This window comes from Myotis myotis, unplaced genomic scaffold (assembly GCF_014108235.1).
Source record: "Myotis myotis isolate mMyoMyo1 unplaced genomic scaffold, mMyoMyo1.p scaffold_m19_p_5, whole genome shotgun sequence".
Lineage (NCBI taxonomy): Eukaryota > Metazoa > Chordata > Mammalia > Chiroptera > Vespertilionidae > Myotis > Myotis myotis.
This window is the reverse complement of record NW_023416357.1, coordinates 44,462,305-44,485,913: the sequence shown is the minus strand read 5'-3', so window position 1 is coordinate 44,485,913 and position 23,609 is coordinate 44,462,305. Positions and strand designations below refer to the sequence as shown.

Genomic DNA, 23,609 nt, shown 5'->3' with positions numbered 1-23,609 from the left:
GTTCATGACTGCATTCATTACAAAACAGTAACCATGGGAAGCCACATTCCTCTTCTGAAGTTTATATGGTACAGCAAGCTATTCCAGGTTCTCCGTGTCTATGGCCCTCTGCAACTCCAGTTTCTGTATTTTTTAACAACTTTATTGACATGATATTTAAAGTGTACAGTTTGATAAGCTTTTTGTTGTTTTTAAATTTATTTTTCAATTGCAGTTGACATACAGTGCTATATCAGTTTCAGGTATACAGCATAGTCATTAAGCATTCATATAACTTACAAAGTGATCGTCCCAATACAGTCTGGTAAGTTTTGAAACACATATGCACCCATGAAGCCATCACCACAATCAAGATAATGACATGTCCATCAATCCCCAAATTTCTCTCTGCCCCTTCCTACCCTGATCTCTCCTCCCCCACCCCAAACAACTCACGTTTAAATTTAATCATTTTTAATCAAAATTCTGGTGGACTTGAAAAGTAGGTTGGAATATATTCTCTGAAAGGCCCTTTCTGATTTATTATCCAGTTCATTCTAAATACCATTCAAATGAAAGTTATTCTGTTGAATAAAAATCTATTTATTTCCTCAGGAGTTTTAAGTCTTTGGGAATAATTTAATTTTTTTTAAAAATCTCATGACTTGAGAGTGCTGGTGGGAAAGAAAGGCTGTAGTCTCCAGTCCTGTGGTGAACTCCACCATCATTAATGTTTACATCCACCTTTCAGATCTCATTTCTGATGAAGAGGAAGGAACAGTTTCCACCAGGGGCACCTCTGTTCAGAGCATTGAACTTGTCCTCCCACCCCATGCAAACCATCATGGAAATACATTTGGTGGCCAGATTATGGCTTGGATGGAGACGGTGGCTACTATTTCTGCAAGGTTCTTGGTTTTGACCTTCGACATGTGATATTGGGACCAGTGGGGTGAGAGAGAAAGGGACTGAGATCCAGTTATTTGGCAAGTCAAGGAGACAAGGATAAGACAGTGTGGTCTTTTATCAAAATGAGAAAATTAGTCATTTACCTGTTTACCTTCAGATTAACTTGGTTCAAAAATAAAATTGAAGTGACAGTTCTCATAGTTTATTCTGAATTATGAATGTTGACCTTGTGGCATTAAAATTCCTTGTAACAAAGTTATAACAAAGTAGATGCAGAATAGAAACAGGAGACAGCATTTACACGTAAAAGTAGTCAACTAAAATATCAATTAAAAGTAGTCAATTTGCAAACTTTTTAACGGCAATTTACAGTTAGGTCTGACCTTCAAAGTTGTGTTGGAGTCATTATGGCTAAAGGATTGACTGAAAAATAAGAGGAAAAAAGGGGAGAATTGGAAGAATACTTTTAAATTTGCCTGAGTTTCAAAAAGGTTATTTTATTCTTAGAACATGTAGGTAACTTAGCAGCTTTAAAGAACATGTGTATTCTGAAAATGCATTTCAACAAGGTTTGCCCTTCGGACAATTTTTGTAACCATTGAAAACTGTTAAGGTTGTATTTTTCCCAAAACTACAAGAATTTTATTATTAATGTGTCTGTAGTTATTACTATAGTTAGGAACCTATAGTTATCCTTCCTATAAATTATGCACAATAAAAGAGAACTTGTTTTAAAATGAGATTGTCACACTTGATAAGAAAGCATTTGAACCTTTTCTATTTTAAAAGCTTACAATATAATTAACTGTGGCAGCGTCTGTTCAGTGAGCGTAGGCACAATTCTTTAGAGTAATTGAATGGCCACAGTGGGAATCTAAAATGTAAAAATAACGGAAGTACTTCTGAGATTAAATATTCTTTATAGATATTTGAAAAGCTCACACACACACAAATTGTAAAGTGAGTAACTTGTAACCTTTTAGGCTTTGTGCAGCAATCTAGGTAATTTTTCTGTGAGGGAAAAATGTTACGTCTTTTGATATGTGGGTGAATCTGTTAGCTATGAAGTTGAGGAACTGGTGTGAATGGCACTAGCTGGCAGTTCTCACACTGCGCCCCGCTCCGCCCTGGTAGTCCCTGCTCCCTGTGATGGTAGGCATGAGCTGCCAGAATGAATATAACCCTCAAATTAGAACGAAAGACATTGGCTTGTTTTTCAGAGGGACTTTCATGGGGAACAAAACAAGGGCAGGGCTGTCACCACCAGAGGAGGAGCACAGCGTCTTGGTAAAGACCCCACGGCTGGGGGACATGGTATTCCCCAAAGCATTTGCAGGCGGTGTACAGAACCACTCTCAACACACATGATCTAGTCATTTGTTTCACTAGAGTTAAAAGATGTTTGCTTAGAAAGTACATGGGACACTGGTCTGTGAAGCGAATCAGCAGTCCCTGAAAATATTTCGGAGAATGATCTATTTCTCCTCTCCTGCCCTTTGTGTCATCAGCCGCCTCTGTCGGGCGCATCCGCTTCTGAAGTCTGTGGACATGTTTAAGTTCCGAGGACCATCCACAGTGGGAGATCGTCTTGTCTTCAATGCCATTGTCAACAATACGTTTCAGACCTGGTAACGTGTGTGTAGTGTTCTTTGGCTGCTATAAGTGAATTCAGGCTTGCACATAAATATGTTTTAAAATTTCCATGTCAATCTGGAGGTGAATATAGGGACTATTTTAAAATAACCAAATTCTTTCTATATTTTTTTCATTCAGTTTTCAAAATTTGTACATATTTTAACACTGTATTCTGCTTGAGGCCTCCTTATACTGAGTAAATTGTGGTAGGTTGGTTTTTATCTCTCATAATAAGAGTGACTATATGTCTCAGTTGACCAGAATGGTCTTGGTTTATACCTGTTGTAATTATTAACTCTTCCTTTCATTCTCAAAAGAGTCCCAGTGGCTGTATGGTCAACCATGAAGTCCAAGCCACTTTCCAGTTATTTTTATTACTCTTAATATACAAAGAAAAGATTTAATTTTGTATTTTTTTAGTATTTTTTCTTTTTAAATGTAAAAAAGAATATCTGTATTTTCTGTCCAATTTCAGTGTTTGATGCTTTTTAATCGCAGAATTGTTGTTTTGAGGGGAGAAAACTTGACTTTGGCATAATTTAAACTCCCTCCCCATTAAAAAAATATGTTCATGAATATATACAAACTCACAACTGGCCTTTTTCCCACCTGAAAGTGGGAAAGTAAAGCAGAGATGCCCTCAGGGGCTTGCACATCTGATCTGTCGACCTGGAGAAACGGATTTTAACCATTGCATAGATTTGCAGACCACAGAGGAAAAACCAGGACCCTCATTTTCTTCTGTGCTTGGAGGAGGAGGAGGAGGTGGTGGTGGTGGGCAGAGGAGGCCCAGTGAGCTCTGGTTCTCTGCCCACCACCCTGTGTCGCCCTCTCCAGTGTGGAAGTGGGAGTGCGCGTGGAGGCCTTTGACTGCCAGGAGTGGTCCGAGGGCCTGGGCCGCCACATCAACAGTGCTTTTCTCATTTATAAAGCTGTCGATGATAAGGAAGAACTGGTTACGTTTCCCAAAATCAAACCCATTTCTAAGGTAAGTTATTAGCACCATGGACTTTTTCTTTTTTTCCCCAAATTACTCTAATCCCTTGTTGAAATGCCAGGTCCTTGAGTTGTAATGTCATAAAAATGAGCACTCAGAACAAGATCAAGCAGATAGAATTTATTGAGAAGAGCTTGTGCACAAGGGAGTGGACCAGAAAAGAGAGGTCGAGCTCCCGGAGGGTTCTTGTGGATGGTTTGGGGTGGGTGTCGGGCTTGGGAATGAGGAGGAGGTCAGTTGTCCCATGATCGTCACCTGCCAGTGGTTGATCCCGGGGTAGTCACAGATATTTTCCATGGTCAGTGGACCACTCAAAGGGCCTATAAAATAATGCTTGGGCAAATATTCTAGTTACCACTTAATAGACAAAGCAACTATTTTGCAGAACACGATGTTAAGAAGGGATCTTATTGTGTAGTCTTCCCTTTAAGGATGTGATTAGGTTAATTTAAACTACGGGAAGGTTCCTGAGCAAGGAGCCATAGTCAGGCCTCCAAGATGGAGTCCAGATATTACCCCTATACTGTCTCACTGGGGGCCCTGCCTACCTCACCTCAACTGGGCCATGCACTGCTATTGGAAGCATATTGTCTTCCTTTCCCATTTCTGATTCTCTTCTTCCACTTCACATCCGCATCTCTGTGCTGCTCCACGTTCATGGGAACTACCTGCAGTTGCCTTATTGCCAACTCTCACCTGAGCAGCATTCACGCAGACACTGGGTCCCAGTTAGCTTCTTCAACTGACTTAGGAGAGAGAGACTTAAGATTATAGCACTAAAGTATTCGAAATTTATTGATTTTACTTTGTTGGTTTTTTTATTATTTATTAAAGGATGATTTTAGACGGTATTGTGGAGCTATTGCACGCAAGAGAATTCGTCTGGGCAGGTAAGGGGCCTAGGTATAAGGATTTTATGGTGTAAGATCTTACCTTGCAAATTGCATAACAAAGAGCTGCTCTCTGGGTGTCTAGTCCCACATAATGAAAGGAGAGAAGGTCTGATGTTTTCTGACAGTGATGAAAGTTATTCTTCCTGATGGTTCCACCAGTAAAAGCAGCATTTTAAACTGCTGATTTCAGCTCAAGAAAGTGTGTGTCATGGTTACTGTTGTGTGCTAAATACAGGGAAATAAACTGTTATTTAACGTTTTTATTTTTCCCCCCAGAAAATATGTTATTTCCCACAAACAAGAGATTCCACTTTGCGTACACTGGGATATTCGCAACCAGGTGAGAGTTTTATGATTTGGAGCGCTTCGTGTAAAGATCACATCATTGCAAAAACAGAAATTCCCTATTTAACTGATTCAGTTTGTGCTTACACAGGTTAGATGAAAAGGTGAATCATAGCAACCAGTCATCTCACCATGAAACAGAACCAAGCTGTCAGTAACTGGTTACCAACCAGTTGCTTTGCTGCCTTGTTTGAACTATAGGTACAGTTCCCAAATTACAAACGCAGGATGCTCTGCCTTCAAATGCATCTGAGCTGCATGGGACATTGTCTTAGCACGATTTTGCTGAAAACATGCCCACCAGCTTGCATTTTTATAACACAGCAACAAAGTATTAGTTGTTTTCATGTTTTGGGCCATAAAATGTAAAGGAAAATCCAAGTTTATTAATAAGTTATACTGAAGGGAAATCTTGTCTTTGCTTAGCACACCAATTAAAATCATATTAATTTGCTAAACATACAGGCCTCATGTTACCTTGTCTGAATTCCGAATTAAGAGTTTGAGACAGAAGTTGTTACCTGTAGCATAGTTTTAAGCTCAACATAATCACTTTGGCTCTAAAAGTACCCATTTTCTAAGCAGAAAATATTTGTTCCCATATCTGTGCATTGAACTCACGGCTTTTTAAATATTTGCATGTTAGGTATCCCTGAGTGATGACAATGTGGAGGCTTTCAAAAAGCTGGTGGCCAAAAGTGGTTGGGAGATGACCAGTGCTGTAGAAAAGGTAGGAGGCATCCAGGTGTATGCACAAACAACTCATTATACATCACAAATAAAAATTGTCCACCTGAAACCTATTTAATTTTACTAACCAATGTCACCCCATAAATTCAATTTAAAAAATAAAAAATAAATTATCATGGTGGTGGTGGTTCTGCTTGTACTACTGCTTTTAAGAAAGTAAAAAATCTTTTTGGAAAACTATTTCTAAAAGTCAAGCCTTGTTTCAGCCCTGTCTCTACTACTCCATGCTGGCTGACTTGGGGTCCTTCAAATACACCCTGCACCCCCTCACCTCTCAGCTTAGTTCTCATTTCCCATCTCTCTCTCCTCCCCTCCCTCTGCCCAAATCCTAGCTGGTCTTCAAGACCCAGCAGAAATGCTTCCCGTAAAGCCACTCCTATCAGCCCTGATTGAAGGAACTTTTCCCTCTAGGAACTCCTTTCACAATCACTTCTTTTTTTTTTCAGTTTTTTTTTATTATTATTATTCATTGCTTAAAGTATTACAAAGGGTATTACATATGTGTCCATTTTTTCCCCCCGCCCTAGACAGTCCCCTAGCCTCCCCTATCCCCCAGTGTCTTATGTCCATTGGTTATGCTTATATGAATGCATACAAGTCCTTTAGTTGATCTCTTACCCCCCTACCTCCTGCCCCCCAACCCTCCCCGGCCTTCCTGCTGCAGTTTGACAATCTGTTTGAGGCAGCTCTGCCTCTGTATCTATTATTGTTCAAAAGTTTATAATGGTCTCTATTATCCATGAATGAGTGAGATCATGTGGTATTTTTCCTTCATTGACTGGCTTATTTCACTTAGCATAATGCTCTCCAGTTCCATCCATGACGTTGCAAATGGTAAGAGTTCCTTCCTTTTTAGAGCAGCATAGTATTCCATCGTGTAGATGTACCACAGTTTTCTAATCCATTCATCTACTGATGGGCACTTAGGCTGTTTCCAGATCTTAGCTATGGTGAATTGTGCTGCTATGAACATAGGGGTGCATATATCCTTTCTGATTGGTGTTTCTGGTTTCTTGGGATATATTCCTAGAAGTGGGATCACAGGGTCAAATGGGAGTTCCATTTTCAGTTTTTTGAGGAAACTCCATACTGTCTTCCATAGTGGCTGCACCAGTCTGCATTCCCACCAGCAGTGCACAAGTGTTCCTTTTTCTCCACATCCTCTCCAGCACTTGTCGTTTGTTGATTTGTTGATGATAGCCAGTCTGACAGGTGTGAGATGGTACCTCATTGTTGTTTTGATTTGCATCTCTCGGATGATTAGTGACTTTGAGCATGTTTTCATATGTCTCTTGGCTTTCTGAATGTCCTCTTTTGAAAGGTGTCTATTTAGGTCCTTTGCCCATTTTTTGATTGGATTGTTTATCTTCCTTTTGTTAAGTTGTATGAGTTCCCTATAAATTTTGGAGATTAGGCCCTTATCAGATATGACATTGGCAAATATGTTTTCCCACACAGTGGGTTTTCTCGTTGTTTTGTTGATGGTTTCTTTTGCTGTGCAGAAGCTTTTTATTTTGATGTAGTCCCATTTGTTCATTTTCTCTTTAGTTTCAAGTGCCCTAGGAGCTGTATCATTGAAGAAATTGCTTCGGCATATGTCTGAGATTTTGTTGCCTTTGGATTCTTCTAGAATTGTTATGGTTTCCTGTTGTACATTTAAGTCCTTTATCCATTTTGAGTTTATTTTTGTGTATGGTGTAAGTTGGTGGTCTAGTTTCATTTTCTTGCATATATCTGTCCAATTTTCCCAACACCATTTATTGAAGAGACTATCTTGGCTCCATTGTATGTTCTTGCCTCCTTTGTCAAATATTAATTGAGCATATTGGTTTGGGCCGATTTCTGGGCTCTCTATTCTATTCCATTGATCTATATGCCTATTCTTGTGCCAGTACCAGGCAGTTTTGAGAACAGTGGCTTTGTAATACAGCTTGATATCTGGTATTGAGATCCCACCTACTTTGTTCTTTTTCAGGATCGCTGCAGCTATTCGGGGTCTCTTTTTATTCCAGATGAATTTTTGGAGAGTTCGTTCTAGATCTGTGAAGTATGCCGTTGGTATTTTAATGGGAAGTGCGTTGAATTTATAGATTGCTTTGGGTAGTATGGACATTTTAATGATGTTGATTCTACCAATCCATGAACACGGTATGTTCTTCCATCTGTTTATGTCTTCCTCTATATCTTTTTTCAACGTCCTGTAGTTTTCTGAGTAGAGGTCTTTTACCTCTTTAGTTAAGTTTATTCCTAGGTAGCTTAATTTTTTTGGTGCGATGGTAAACAGGATTGTTTTTATAATCTCTCTTTCTGAAAGTTCACTATTGGTGTATAGAAATGCCTCAGATTTCTTGGGGTTAATTTTGTATCCTGCTACATTGCCAAATTCATGTATTAAGTCTAGTAGCTTTTTGATGGAGTCTCTAGGGTTTTGTATGTATAATAGCATGTCGTCTGCAAATAAGGACAGTTTTACTTCCTCTTTTCCAATTTGGATGCCTTTTATTTCTTCTTCTTGCCAAATTGCAATGGCTAACACTTCCAGTACTATGTTGAACAGGAGTGGTGAGAGGGGGCATCCCTGTCTTGTTCCTGTTCTTAGGGGAAATGGTGTTAGTTTTTGTCCATTGAGTATGATGTTGGCTGTGGGCCTGTCATATATGGCTTTTATTATGTTGAGGTATGATCCTTCTACTCCCACCTTGCTGAGAGCTTTTATCAAAAATGGGTTTGAATTTTGTCAAATGCTTTTTCTGCATCAATTGATATGACCATGTGGTTTTTTTCTTTCAATTTGTTTATGTGATGTATCACGTTTATTGATTTGCGGATATTGTACCATCCTTGCATCCCTGGGATAAATCCTACTTGGTCATGGTGTATGATCTTTCTGATGTACTGCTGGATCCGATTTGCTAAGATTTTGTTGAGGATTTTGGCATCTATGTTCATGAGGGATATTGGCCTGTAATTCTCTTTCATTGTGTTGTCTTTTCCTGGTTTTGGTATTAGGGTGATGCTGGCTTCATAGAATGAGCTTGGAAGTGTTCCTTCCTCTTGAATTTTTTGTAGTAGTCTGAGGAGGATAGGTTTTAGTTCTTCCTTGAATGTTTGGTAAAACTCCCCTGTGAAGCCGTCTGGTCCTGGGCTTTTGTTTGATGGAAGCTTTTTGATGACTGCTTCAATTTCTTCCATAGTTATTGGCCTGTTGAGATTTTTAGATTCTTCCTGATTGAGTTTTGGAATGTTGTATTTTTCTAGGAATTTGTCCATTTCCTCCATGTTGTCTAGTTTGTTGGAGTAGAGCTGTCCATAGTATTTTTTAACAATCATTTGTATTTCTGTGGGGTCTGCTGTTATTTTGCCTCTATCGTTTCTGATTTTGTTTATTTGGGTCCTCTCTCTTTGCTTCTTGGTGAGTCTGGCTAGAGGTTTGTCAATCTTGTTTATCCTTTCAAAGAACCAGCTCTTGGTTTCATTGATTTTCTGTATTGTTTTTTTGGTCTCTATGTCATTTATTTCTGCTCTAATCTTTATTATCTCCTTCCTTCTGCTCACTCTGGGGTTTTCTTGTTGCTCTCTTTCTAATTCTTGGAGTTGTCGAGTTAGATGATTTACTACCATTTTTTCTTGTTTTTTGAGATAGGCCTGTAGAGCTATAAACTTTCCTCTCAGGACTGCTTTCATTGTGTCCCATAGGTTTTGGATTGTTGTGTTTTCATTGTCATTAGTTTCCAGGATATTTTTAATTTCTTCTTTGATCTCATTGGTAACCCAATCAATATTTAATAGCATGCTATTTAGCTTCCAGGTGTTTGAGTATTTTGGGTTGTTTTTATTGTAGTTTATTTCTAATATTATGCCATCGTGGTCTGCGAAGACGCTTTTTATGATTTCAATCTTCTTGAATTTGGGGATACTTTGCTTGTGACCCAATATATGGTCTATTTTTGAATATGTGTTATGAGCACTTGAGTAGAATGTATATTCCGTGGCATTGGGGTGAAGTGTTCTGAAGATGTCTATTAAGTCCATCTGATCTAGTGAGTCATTTAGGATTGCTGTATCTTTGCTGATTGTTTGTCTAGAGGACTTATCCAGTGCTGTCAGTGGTGTATTAAAGTCCCCTACTATGATTGTATTGTTGTCGATCTCTCCTTTGATATCTTCCAGGAGTTTTTTTTATGAATTTGGGTGCTCCTGCATTGGGTGCATATATGTTTACCAGGGTTATATCTTCTTGTTGTATTGATCCCTTTAGTATTATGAAGTGGCCTTCCTTATCTCTTGTTATGGCCTTCACTTTGAGGTCTATTTTGTCCGATATAAGTATTGCTACCCCAGCTTTCTTTTTCTTTCCATTTGCCTGAAAGATATTTTTCCATCCTTTCACTTTCAGTCTGTGTGAGTCCCTTCTAATGAGGTGGGTTTCTTGTAGACAGCAGATGTATGGGTCATGTTTTTTTATCCATTCAGCCACTCGATGTCTTTTGGTTGAAGCATTTAGTCCATTTATGTTTAAAGTTATTATTGAAAGGTATTTGTTTGTAGCCATTTCTTTTTTTGTGTGGCTGTTTTCTTTCTGAGCTTTTTATTTCTTATTTTTATACCAGTCCCTTTAGCATTCCTTGCATTGCTGGCTTGGTGGTGATAAACTCCCTTAGCCTTTTTTTGTCTGTGAAGCTTCTTATTTCCCCTTCAAGTTTGAATGATAGCCTTGCTGGATAGAGTATTCTTGGATTCAGTCCTTTGCTTTGCATCACTTTGTAAGTTTCTGTCCATTCTTTTCTGGCCTGATGTGTTTCTGTTGAGAAATCATTTGACAATCTAATGGGAGATCCCTTGTATGTAACTTTCCGTCTCTCTCTTGCAGCCTGTAAGATTCTCTCTTTGTCCTGAACATTTGCCATGGTAATTATGATGTGTCTTGGTGTGGGTCTTTTCGGGTTCACCTTGTTTGGGACTCTCTGGGCTTGTGTGACTTTTTTCTTCCCCACCTCAGGGAAGTTTTCTGATATTATTTCTTCTAATAGGTTTTCTAATCCTTGTTCATCTTTCTGTTGTTCTGGTACCCCTATTATTCGTATGTTGTTTCATTTCATGTTGTCCCAAAGCTCCCTTAGGCTCTCCTCCTGTCTTTTAATTTTTTTCTCCAATTGCAGTACATTTTGGGTGTGTTTTGCTTCCTTGTCTTCTAATTCACTAATTTGGTCCTCTGCTTCTCCTAGTCTACTGTTGATACTTTCAATGGTGTTTTTCATTGCAGCTATATCACTCTTCATTTCTTCTTGGGTCTTACTTAAGTTGTTGATTTTTTCATCTGTTTCTTCTAGCTTCTTCCATATGTTATTGATTTTTTCATCTGTTTCTTCTTGCTTCTTGCAGAGGTTGTCGATTTTTTCCTCCATCCGGTTTATGCACTCTAGGACCCTTATTCTGAATTCTTTTTCTTTTTCTGTCATGTTGCATGCCTCTGTATTACTTAGCTGCTTTTCTGGAGAGTCCTCCTTCTCTTTCCTTTGGGGGTTTCTTTGTCTACCCATGTTTGATCTCACTGACATATCTAGACGTTGAGTCATTCAGTGGTTGCTCCCTTGGTGGCAGTGACTCCTTGGTCTGTGGTTGCTCTTTGGGCGGTTGCGGTAGCAGCTGCTCTTCAGTTGGCAGCAGCTCCTCTGGTGGGTGCTGTTCACAGCTGTGGTGGCTCTTCTGGCTGGTGGGGCGAGGTTTCACATACAGCTGCTGTTCCTCAGCAGAGGGTGTGGTGCTCAGGAGGTTGCTGTTGCTTGGATCTGCTGATAAGACTTAGCGCAACATTTTCTGTGCCACAGAGACAGTGACCTGGGAAGCGGGGCTGACACACCAAAGGTGTCCGACGTCCCGGGAGACGCGGCAGCGACCCACAATCACTTCTTTAAAATCCACCTGTCAGTGAATTATGCACTGTCTTATGGCATTGCTCACCACTATGGTCCCACAGCTACGTTAAACTGATAACAGAATTAGTAGCAATAGAGCTTTTTACACATGGTCTTTTCTCCTAACTAGATTATAAACTTTTTAAGAAGGAAAACTGTCTTTGTATCTCTTTTAACACCTTTTACAATATTTTGTGTGTCATCAAATTTAACTGAACAGACATCATTTGGATTCTAATTGTATCTGGTTTCAGAGGTATATAGAAGACACTTTGAAGCTGGTGCCCACACTGACTAGTCTGCATGCTCTCTACGGGCCCTTTTGCTCACCACTATGGTCCCAGAACATAGCAGGGGCTGACTGTCAGGAGATGCTTGATAATGCCAGCTCTCTGAAACATGTGTACTGTTTTTCATCATCAGTGAAGCAGTAGCCTCTAAAATAGGGTAATTATATGATCTCGTGACAAACAGAATTTAACCTGTATTCTTCGGAGCATGAAAGGGAACTGGTTTTCTTGGAGAATTGGTGATGGAGAATTTTTTCACTAAGCAAAAGCTGGCTTTTCTAAAGTAGTAGGGTTTAAAGGGAGCCAACAGCAACCTCTGCCTCTCCTTGTCTGCTTCATCTGCATCTGTCATTGATTCTGACAGAGCAGCGATGAGGAGTTCCTGCTACCTTTACCTTCTGAGGAATGGTCCAAATATCATTCACTCACGCAGTACTGTACTCGGCACTGGTAAGTCTAGAGAGGTCTGCAGGGGCAGGGTTTAATGGTGACTGCTCAGCCTGATGTTTGCTTTGGCTCTAGGGTAGGAAGCAGCAGCATGTGTCTGCAACCTGGGGAGCAGCTTCCAGGAAAAGTGCTGTGACCATCTCCTAGAACTGCTGTAACAGTACCACAAACTGGCTGGCTTCACCAATAAAAATGTATTGTCTCACAGTTATAGAAGCTAGAAGTCTAAGATCAATGTGTTGGTAGTGTTGGTTCCCCCTGAAGGAATGAGGGAGAGCCTGTTCCAGGCCTCTCCCTGAGCTTCTGGTGGTTTTCTGGCAATCTCTGGTGTTCCTTAGCTTGTAGATGTGTCACCCAACTTCTGCCTTCATCTTCACGTGGCATTCTCGCAGTGTGCATGTCTGCGTGCAAATTTCATATATTTATATATGTATATGTATATGTATATATGTATATTTTATTGATTTTAGAGAAAGGGAAAGGAATGGGGATAGAGAGATAGAAACATCAATGAGAAACATCAATTGGTTGCCTCCTGCATATCCCCTACTGGGAATTGAGCATGTACCCTGACCAGGAATTGAACTACTGACCTCTTGGTTACTGGGTCAATGCTCAACCACTGAGCCACCCTGGCTGGGCCAAATTTTCCCTTTATATAAAAACACAGGTCAGCCCTGACCGGTTTGGCTCAGTGGATAGAGCGTCGGCCTGCGGACTGAAGGGCCCCGGATTCGATTCCAGTCAAGGGCTTGTACCTTGGTTGTGGGCACATCCCCAATAACAGGTGTGCAGGAGGCAGCTGATCGATGTTTCTCTCTCATCGATGTTTCTAACTCTCTATCCCTCTCCCTTCCGCTCTGTAAAAGTCAATAAAATATATTTAAAAAAATAAGTAAAAATAAAAACACAGGTCATATGGAGCCCATCCTACTGCAGTATAACCTCATCTCAATTACATCTACAATGACCCTATTTCCAAATGAGGTCACATTCTGAGAACCTAGGGGTGAGGACTTTAACATATGAATTTGGAAAGGACACAGTGCAACCCTCAACAAGTACTCAGCCCCGTATTACATCCCACTCCACCCTGGTTAGACCATGGCTTCCCTAAGGCCACACCATGCTTGAGGTTGTGGAATTCACTTGGCCACCTGCCCTCACCTCCTCTGAGACTGCAGAGCTCCAGCAGCCTGGCTTAGAGCTGCATGGCCACCAAGCTTTGATAAGGTGACTTCTCTCTGAATTTACACCGATGAACCTCCTTCTACTCCTGCTGTTCAAGGGGCAAAGTTAGGCATAGCCATGCTGGGTGAGTCTCAGCCACCAACTGGAGCCCTGGGCATGGTTTTTCTCTCTTTTTGATAAGTGCTCTGGGCCGACATTATATTCTCCTCCATGGGCTCTATTGAAAGACAGGCTTGGCACTGAGGTCAACCGGAGAGGTAAAATGGTAGAAGCAAATAGTCCTTTCTTTCCCTTCTGAGCCGCTGTGGTCACTTTCTCATTGCTTCATTCTCTTCTGGAAGATATTTATGTTTAAATAAAGGTTTTCTCCCTCACAGCTTGATTATTCCATCTGCTTGATTCCTGCAGTGAAGTCTTAACCCTGTGTTTGTTTGTCTTCGCACAGCTTGTTGCCATGGGAATTATTATAAGATGACAAGTTTCAACACTAACTTCAAAGCACCCTGAAAGAGATGGAAATTTAAAAGGGGCAGGAGAGAAATGTGTGCTTAGTGGAACACATGTCTCTGATTATTGGCAAAAGCACAGTAGAAGGAGAGTTCAGAGTAACAGGGATACAGTAATGTTTCAGTATAAGTCACATGGGTCTCCAAGATGGGCCTCCTCTGAGCTAAGGAACAATAGACAGTAGAAAGAAACTCAGGAATTGGCCTGCCCTATGAGGCACTATTGAAAGAACGCTTTGTGCTGAAGAAACATGGTGCTTCAGCGGCTGCACTGAGTGGTTGAGTTGGTTCTAGAGGTGTTCAGCTGACCTCCTGGGGTCACCTCGGCCCACGAGAAGGCACACCTGAATCTCAGCCTCAGCTCCAAGGTCTTAGCAGGGGACACGGCCTAACAATCTGATGATATTTTCTGTTGTTCCTGAACTATTGCACAATAATTAAATAACCCACCTTCAAGTCACATGTTGTTTGGAGAATACGGAAGTACAGCATCCTGGTTAGAGCCCTAGACATCCAAGTGTTTGAAGTTGCCATCATTGGCTTCATTGTTATTTGGATGCCAGCAGCCTATAACTACATATGTATGTCCATGGTGGTTTTTTAAAAATAGGTTTTTAATGATTTTGGAGAGAAAGGGAGAGGGAGAGATAGAAACATCAATGATGACAGAGGGTCACTGATTGGCTGCCTCCTGCATGCCCCCCACTGGGAATCAAGCCTGCAACCCGGGCATGTGCCCTGACAGGGAATCGAACTGTGACCTGGTTCATAAGTCATAGGTTAACCTGGTTCATAGGTCAACCACTGAGCCACACCAGCGGGGCACATGTGTGATGCTTTTAAGTAAAAACATCCATTTTTCTTTTGTAATTTATTTTTATTATCTTTTAGATAAAAATATATACTCTGGAAGAACAGGATATTTTATCTGTTTGGGTTGAAAAGCACGTGGAAAAACCGGCACACTTGGCTTATCATCTGTTGTCTGACTTTACCAAGCGACCTTTGTGGGACCCCCATTATGTGTAAGAATAAATTTAAAACATTTTCTTAATCAACCCTGACATGATAGAAAAGATAACCTCCAGATTGCATTGCATCTCCATTGCCAACATGTGACCTCATTTTATTCATTAAAGTCTATTTTTTAAAGCTTGCTCTGCATAGAAAATGACATTAGGTGCTATTAAGAAACACAAAACCAAGTTATTATAATCACTTATTTATCATCTATAGTGAGTCGACATGCTTTACCCACATCTATTGTAATCCTGCCAATAACTCTTCAAGTTTGATAATATTTTCATTTAATGAGGGAGATTGCCAAGATAGCACAGCAGTGAAGCGATGGAACCCCAATTGGAGCCCAGGTGTATCAGGCTCTGACTTCCACACTTGAACAGTTTCACTGCTCTGGAGGAAATGATTATCGAACTGTTCTTCTCACTTCACACTCTTGATATTGACTTGGTGGTCCCTTTGTTTTGTTTTTCTGTGAAGCAGCACTCCCAGGTGAGAAGCTGGGAGGAAGCTGTGTGAGAACGGAGGTGAAAGGCATTCCTTCCTGCTCTCCCTGATCAGGGGCCACTCCCGTCAGCCTACATCTCTTACTTCTGTTACCTCTGTCTCCTGCTTCCCTAATTCAGTCTCCTCTACTTGCCCTCCTTTCCTGGAAGAGGGAGCTGTGTACCTTGTCAACTGTACTGACAGGGACTGACCACACTCAGGCCACACAGCCTCTCCAAGGAGTTCCAGCTCCTGGGCCCACTCAGGGCTTCCAGGACACCTTGCTGCAAGGGAAGGACTGGTGAGGTGGGCTTCCTGTAATAGTAGGCATTGCTGTTGACTTCCTAGTCCTCGTGAGGTAGAGGTTCATCTTTAAAATGACTGAACCTCATCATGATTAATACCATGTAATAGAGCATTTAAGACCACGAAAGTGAAACGGCTCCAGGGCCATGTGTTACATTGCATGGTGCCTGAATGATACAATATGGTTCATGCTGTCATAATAAAACATTCCAAGAGAAGAGAAACACTTCATGATTTTCTTGCATCGGTATTTGTAGATACTCTGTAAGTACAAAGCTTTTAGTAGGAACAATGCCTAAACTTTGTTGTTAACTCTTTTCAAATGTTTCTCCCTCTATTTGCTATGTCACCTGACATTCTAGCCCTATTTAACTTGAATAATGGAGGAATGAATTCTTATTCAACTTACTTTTCTTATGTACCTACTGTGCCAGGTGTGTGGATTTAATCCTCACAATAACCCCAAAGGTATTATTATCTACATTTTACAGATAGAAAAAACAAAGTGACAAAGTAAAGTGACTTGCCCTAACATAACACATCTACTAAATGGCAGTCCAGGATTCAAAGGCAAGTTGTTTGATTCCAAACTTAGTGTTCTTTCTAATATACCATATCCCTTTACCTGAGTTCTTCTTGGACTGTCCATATAATTCGCTAGTCTTCAAAATGTTATTACTTGATCCTACAGAAAATAATTTTTGTGGAAAACAGCTTAATGCCTTTCTCTGAAGTGTTGTGGCCAGTGACCTTAGACCAGGGGTGGGCAAACTTTTTGACTCGAGGGCCACAATGGGTTCTTAAACTGGACCGGAGGGCCGGAACAAAAGCATGGATGGAGTGTTTGTGTGAACTAATATAAATTCAAAGTAAACATCATTACATAAAAGGGTACGGTCTTTTTATTTTTTTAGTTTTATTCATTTCAAACGGGCCGTAGTGTGCCCACGGCTGCCTTAGACCCAGGTGGCCACCATGTTCACCATCACATGCAGAGTTATTTCTTCTGACCAAACAGCTTTCTAAAGATAGACTGGCTTTGGAGGGATGGTTACAAAAGAAGTAACTGACATATTCAATCAGGTAGAAAAGTACAGGCTTTCTTTCACTGTTCTATTTACACAGGTCCTGTGAAGTCATAGACTGGGTGAGTGAAGACGATCAAATATATTATATCACTTGTCCTATAGCGAGTGGTGACAAACCCAAAGACTTGGTTGTACTTGTATCACGAAGATCTCTTAAAGATAGGTGAGTAAATGAAATTCAAGTGTTACAGCAATGTTTTATAGTGTAGAAAGCAAAAGTTGATATGAAAATAAGGAAGTCAATGTAAGTATTTCTGGTCTTGAATGATGTTCATCTGAAATTTTTCTAGATGTACCTTAGTTATCATTTAAAAAAAAACACACAATCCAAACAATCATATGTTAAGTGCTAGTTATATACAAAGCACCATGCAAGATTCCTAAAGCAGTTCCCTTTTCTTTTTCTCTGTGCAGATGTAGAACTGATATTTAGCAAACCATTGAAATATTCCACTATCAGTAAAAATGTAGTAAAAGCCAAATAAAATACCAGGAATTGGTTTAGGATTTACAAAGGCTTCACTGTGCTATCCAAAATGGCCGCTGCCCCCTAGGGCTGTCAGTCGGCATCTACCCAAGGCTTCTCTGTGGGCATTGTACTTCTCCAAGCACATTGCCGACGTTCTAAGGCAGGGGTCCTCAAACTACGGCCCACGGGCCACATGCAAATACAAATATTGTATTTGTTCCCGTTTTGTTTTTTTACTTCAAAATAAGATATGTGCAGTGTGCATAGGAATTTGTTCATCGTTTTTTTTTTAAACTATAGTCCGGTCCTCCAACGGTCTGAGGGACAGTGAACTGGCCCCCTGTTTAAAAAGTTTGAGGACCCCTGTTCTAAGGAGAAGGGCCCCAACAGCAAGTACTAAAGAGACAAGTGGAAGCTGCCAGGACAGTTAAGGTCTACCCCTGAAACTGGCCAGCATCATTCCCGATGTCAAAGCTGGCCTGTAGAAATAATCCCACACATGTATAAATATTAATGCACATGGATGTTCAGTGTAATATCAATTATGGCAAAAGATATTAGAAATAGACCAAAGACCATCTTATAAATTGTGGTAGAGCCATACTATGGAGTACTCTGCCAGCATTTAAAAGGATAAAATAACTAGAGGCACCTCCAAAGATTTATTGTTAGGTGAAAAATCAAATTATAGACAAATATTTGTTAAATGATTGTATTTATGTAAAAATCTATATCTGTGCATTTTCTTACATAAATGTCATATATTTATAAAAAGGTCTGGAGGAATACACACCAAAAAGCTAAGTGTAATCATCTCAAGGGAGTGCATTGACTAGGGTGAACTGAAGAAAACCTCTATATTCTATTCTGTAGGGTTCCTTGTTGTTTGGGGCTTCTTTAAAACAATGGGTATTATTCTTTCATTTAAAAGGAAAATGAAATTACAGCCCATTAGAGCACAATAAAACCAGTTTGGAGATTGGTTCCATCTTTGTGGAATTCTGCAAGTAAAATAATTCTTAGACAGAAAACACTTCTGGTCCATATTACTATGGCTTGAATACAGCCATTTAGAATGTTAGAATAGTTCCAACAACTATTCTTCATTTCTCACAAGAACTTGGAAAGTGTCCTTTTATCTTTCAGTAACACTTACACCGTGGCAGTGAAGTCGGTCATTCTGCCATCGGTCCCACCTTCTCCACAGTACGTCAGAAGTGAAATCATATGTGCTGGCTTTCTCATCCATGCTATTGACAGCAGTTCATGCACTGTAAGTTTGATGAAACATCTGCAGGTTACTTTGTTTCTACAGATATGAGAAGTCTTTTACTCATATTTCCTAATTAATTATAATTCTGCAATGTGTGTCCATACCAGGGGAATCCTGTCATCCTTTCAGATCCATTCCAGGTCCCCAGAAGAGTAGGATTAATAGCCTTCCCTATACAAACAAGACTCAGTTCTCTGCTTGAAAAACTCCATGTCAATAAGAAACTGAAATACTGTATTTTCTTTTTGAAACAGGTATCTTATTTTAACCAGATTTCTGCTAGCATCTTGCCTTACTTTGCTGGGAATCTTGGTGGTTGGTCAAAATCCATTGAAGAGACAGCAGGTTCCTGTATACGATTCATAGAGAATGCTACTGATGATGGGTCAATAAGTATATTTTAAGTGATAAACTTTCAATTATCTGTAATTGATTTCCCACTTTTAATTCCAAGCACCCTTATCCATGACACTTGGCAAGCTTTTCGGCCACTAAATAATTGGCCTAAGCAAAATGCAGTTAGGAAGAGGTTAAAAACCAAAGTGCATTTCAGGTCAAAGACCATTGGTTTGAACTAGCATTAAAAGAGCTTTAAAAATGTTTTTAGATGCCCCCGTCCATGGGCACAGGCATTAGAAAACTGCCATGTGCAATATTGTGTGTTCTGTAAAATGGTACAAATATGGTTAAAATAATCATAAATAGTTTTAGACTACAGAGGTGAAATGTGTTGTTTGAAATTTTATAAAATAAAAAATGACAAGTTGGTTAGCTGATTAATAGTGTGGATTGTTCCATATACCGCAGGCATCTGTATGTCAGGAGCATTTGACAAGACGTATTACATGTTTTAGAGCTTTAAATTAGGAAGACATTAGAGCATAATGGGAGCCAATCAATTTTAGTAATAGGAACTACTTTACTAGTGTCATTTAACATATACTCAAGGTGGCTGACCAATTTAGTATCTACTGCGATATATACACATGGAAAGTACCTGCAAAATGTGTTATTGCAGAGAAGGAGAATATTAACTGAGCTCTTCTTTCATAACCATTACATTAGCACTTTATTCCCTTGACTTCAACATTCATTATTCTGCTCTGTCTGTGATTGGCCTTAACTCATAAGACAAACCTGCATATGTTAAGCCAGCCCCTCTACGGGATAACCTTTAAGAGTTGAAGGACGTCTCCATTAGAGTTTAGACCACTTAAGAGGTTAGAATTAGATGCATCCTGCTGTTCATTTGTCAAATCTCCACCTCTGCTCAGCAAATCTTACAGCCCTGTTAAAAATATAACCAGTACCTGAGTCCTTCTAATCAACTCTGCCGGGAGCCGGTCCATGCTTGCTGTTTCAAGGGACCTGGCATATATGGCATACTGTTCTTAATATGTTTGCTCACCTTCTTGGCACTATGTGTTTTAACCAAGGTCTCTGAGAAAGGTTGTTTCCCCAGGTAGGGATTTTCCCCTGAAGTTAGGGAGGGAATAAAACTCCTTAACTAAGTGCCAGGTGGGTAGTTAATCACTTTAACTACAAACAATCATGCTTAAGCTACATAATCTTTACTCCCTGGAATGGAGATAAGAAACGCCCTAACCTTTGTAATAGAGATTGATAGGATTGAATCAACTGGTATAAATACAGATGCAACAAGACAGCAAGACACAGAACTTAGAACACAGAACTTAGAACACAGAACTTAGCAGACAGAACCAAGAGAGATGGAACCTAGGCACAGAACCTACACAGAACATTCTCTAGAGACAGAAGAACTTCGCTGGAGAGAACATGGCAAAAGTTCCTGGACAGAAACTGGCCTCAGAACCTAGAGACAGAACCTAGCAAGAGAACATGGCAAAAGATCCTGGACTGAACCTGACTACAGAAATTGGCAAGAGAACCTGACTAGAACCTGGTGACTGAACCTGGCTGGAGAACCTGGACAGAACCTGGCTGGAGAACCTAGCAAGAGAACATGGACACAGAACCTGGCTGGAGATCCTAGGCAGAACCTCTCTGGAGATCCAGACCAGAACTTGGCTGGAGATCCTGGATGGGCTGCTGGATCAACTGAACTCCGTCTCCGTGTCATTCCTTCTTCGCCGACTCCATCCACACCTTTGGGGACCCCTGGACCTGCTGGGGTTGGACTCCGGCACAACTCTACCACAACACTAATCCAAAGCACCAGCTTATCGCACCTGGATTATAACCTGTTTGTTATTGCTTCTTCCTTTACTCCACTCTCAACCCAGCAGTCGGATGATGCTATATTTCTTCTCAAAATCCATGAATAGCCCTAACTGGTTTGGCTTAGAGGACAGAGTACTGGCCTGCAGACCGAAGGGTCACAGGTTCAATTCCAGTAAAGGGCACATGACGGGTTTCAGGCTCAATCCCCAGTAGGGGGTGTGCAGGAGGCAGCCACTCAATGATTCTCTATCATTATAAATGTTTCTGTCTCTCTCTCCCCCTTCCTCTCTGAAATCAATAAAAATATATTTAAAAAAACATGAACAATTTTGCACATCACACAGTAAAAGCCAACACCTTATAATGGTCAATAAGGCTCTATTTGGTATATTAGATTATTTTTCAGAAATATTTACTCACCACCATCCCCACCTCCATGAATGGGGTGGACTAGTCTATTTCTTGTGTTCTTGGCCATGTGACTCATTCATGGAAAGTTAGCAGACATGATGCAATCAAAGTGTTTTTGCAAATGCACTTGCCCTCTTACATCTCTGACACTTTCATGAGAAAAACATGCCAAGGCTAGCCTGCTGGTCCCAGGAAAAGGAAGAGACGTGGAACTGAGCTGCTTCATCTGAGTCTGGCTTAGCTGAGTAGACCCGAAACCAAACTTTATACAGATGTGACCAAGCCAACTCTGACATTAGCAGTGGTCCAGGTAAGCCCAGCCTAGATTTGACTCACAGGCATGAGCTAAGGTTTATTATTGCATCCTTCTGAGATTTTTGTGGTGGTTCCACAGCAAAAACTAACTAGTAGAGCCTATAAACTATGACCCCGGTTAACTATCTGACCTTTTCCTACTAGTTTATTCCTCACTCTTTTCCAGTCATATTGGCTTCAGTATAACTTCATTTATCTATGATCTCACATCCAGATATCCAAGCCTTACCCCTATATACCTCCCTGTATACCTATACAAGGTATGGATGAACCTTAACATTACTAAGTGAAGGAAGAGTCACAAAACACATCTTTCTGCCCCTTGAATATGACAAGCCAGTCACCTCTTATGAGCTTTGACTATTCTTTCTCCCTAAATGCTCTTCCCCGTTATCTTCACAACTGGTTCCTTCTTGTCACTCAGATTTCAGAAGAAAAATCCCTCCCTCAAGGCCTCCCCTTTATTATCTAAGGTAGTTACAATCATTTGCAACATCTTTCTGTTAATTCCCTTTATGTCACTTGTTAATGTAATTCACTCAACAAAAGTGGAAGTTTCTATATGCTGAGTACTTCTTGGGATATACTAATGAGCAAGTCCAAATTCCTGTCCTGATGAAACCTATAATCTGGCGAAGAAAGGACAAAGTGTTAGGCGGGGATATAAATTATGCAGAAAATTAGAGAATAAAAAATTATTGGGATAAGGAAGATGTTTTCTATAAGACTGGTCATAGAAAGACTATTAAGCTGACTGTAGAGAGGCCTAAAGGACATAAGGGAGAGTTGACCATGGGGGTTGGGTGTGGGGATTGCCGAGAAAAGAGCAAGTTGAGATTCAAGCCTAATGGCTTGGAATAGAATTGCAGCAAAAAAGGGGAAGGGGTAAGATTGTTTAAAACCCCATTAGAATGCATGTGGTCTTGCTTGCCTTATTCACTGCCACAGTCCCACGTGCCTAAGAGAATCCAGGAACATGGTAGGTGCTTGGGAAATAATGAATATGTTTGTTTTATACTTTAGGCATTTGTAGCTAATAAACATCTATAATTCCTTTCAAGGAATACACAATCTCTCAGGATGTCAGAATTTGGTGAATTCCGTTGCCAGTGTCCATACACTGTTTTAATATTACATTTGGTACGTGCAGTTTATTTCTAATTATGCCACTAACTTTTAGGCCATTAAAATTTAACAAAAGTAACCCAAGGAAGACAAAATGGACACTAACATCTCATCGAAACCTGTATGAAAACCTTACACTTAACTTGCAGCTGGCAGGCTGGACGCTGCAGAGCCCTTTGTTCCTGACTGGACAAATGAAACAAATCTGGACTATAGGCAGCACTGCTGTCCTTTTCCAGATGTATGCGTGTGAATTCCTTTTACATGGCACCATTTCCTTAAGCGCTGGGATGCTGAGCCATATCCTGTCACGTTCTCTCACTGAAATAAAAGAGCAGCTCCTATTAAGACTACAACTGTTGAGTTGTATAGATATTGAAATAGAGAAAAGTGTTTTTTTATTTGGTAAATATTTTGCTTTTGAAGCATCAGTAACTAATCACAGCTGTTTCCTTTGGTTACAAATGTATCCAATCAGGTAAAATTCCAAATGAAATACACAATCCACCAGTCATTGCATTATACAGCACAATAGGAGCCGTAAGCCTTGTGAAATATATGGATTAAGTATGCATGTATTCATCAAATCAAACAAAGACACTAATGGGTCTCTGATTAGTGTTCTAACTCTATTATGGTGATATGCACCCAGACTCATCTAAAACATGTGAACAAAATGCTATTAAGTTTGATATACAGTCCGTTATGTGCCATTATTCCGGCCAAATACTCCAAACTGAATTTCTTTTTTGAACATTAAGAGCAAAGAAAGAGCTGCTAAGGTGAGATACTCTTCAATTTTAACCTCAAAAATATGTAATTCTTTATGTGAAATCTGAAACAAAAATTAATGTCATTTAGGGTTCATAAAAGATTGTGATTCCAAAGAGATTGTTAATGGGCATTAAGGGACAATGACTAATTAAATCCAGAATTAGGTATTCAGAAAAATACCAAATACATTTTTATTAATTATTTTAAAAATGCAGCCCGGCCAGCGTGGCTCAGTGGTTGAGCATCGACCTGTGAGCCAGGAGGTTTGATTCCCAGTCAGGGC

The 23,609-nt window shown here is 40.1% G+C and overlaps 1 protein-coding gene across 2 annotated transcripts in view; it reads left to right on the top strand.

Annotated features, from left to right (window-relative positions):
• The window catches only part of ACOT12 (acyl-CoA thioesterase 12), a 39,395-nt gene extending 19,813 nt beyond the window's left edge, over positions 1–19,582 (top strand). For both annotated transcript variants that reach the window (XM_036310274.1, XM_036310275.1), the window contains 10 exons: positions 731–887; positions 2,397–2,516; positions 3,361–3,511; positions 4,355–4,410; positions 4,690–4,753; positions 5,405–5,488; positions 14,749–14,882; positions 16,795–16,920; positions 18,373–18,499; positions 18,754–19,582. In XM_036310274.1, coding sequence (XP_036166167.1) covers positions 731–887; positions 2,397–2,516; positions 3,361–3,511; positions 4,355–4,410; positions 4,690–4,753; positions 5,405–5,488; positions 14,749–14,882; positions 16,795–16,920; positions 18,373–18,499; positions 18,754–18,903 — 1,169 coding nt within the window. In that variant the 3' untranslated portion in view covers positions 18,904–19,582. The remainder of the gene's footprint in view (positions 1–730; positions 888–2,396; positions 2,517–3,360; positions 3,512–4,354; positions 4,411–4,689; positions 4,754–5,404; positions 5,489–14,748; positions 14,883–16,794; positions 16,921–18,372; positions 18,500–18,753) is intronic.
• The last annotated feature ends 4,027 nt before the right edge of the window (positions 19,583–23,609 follow it).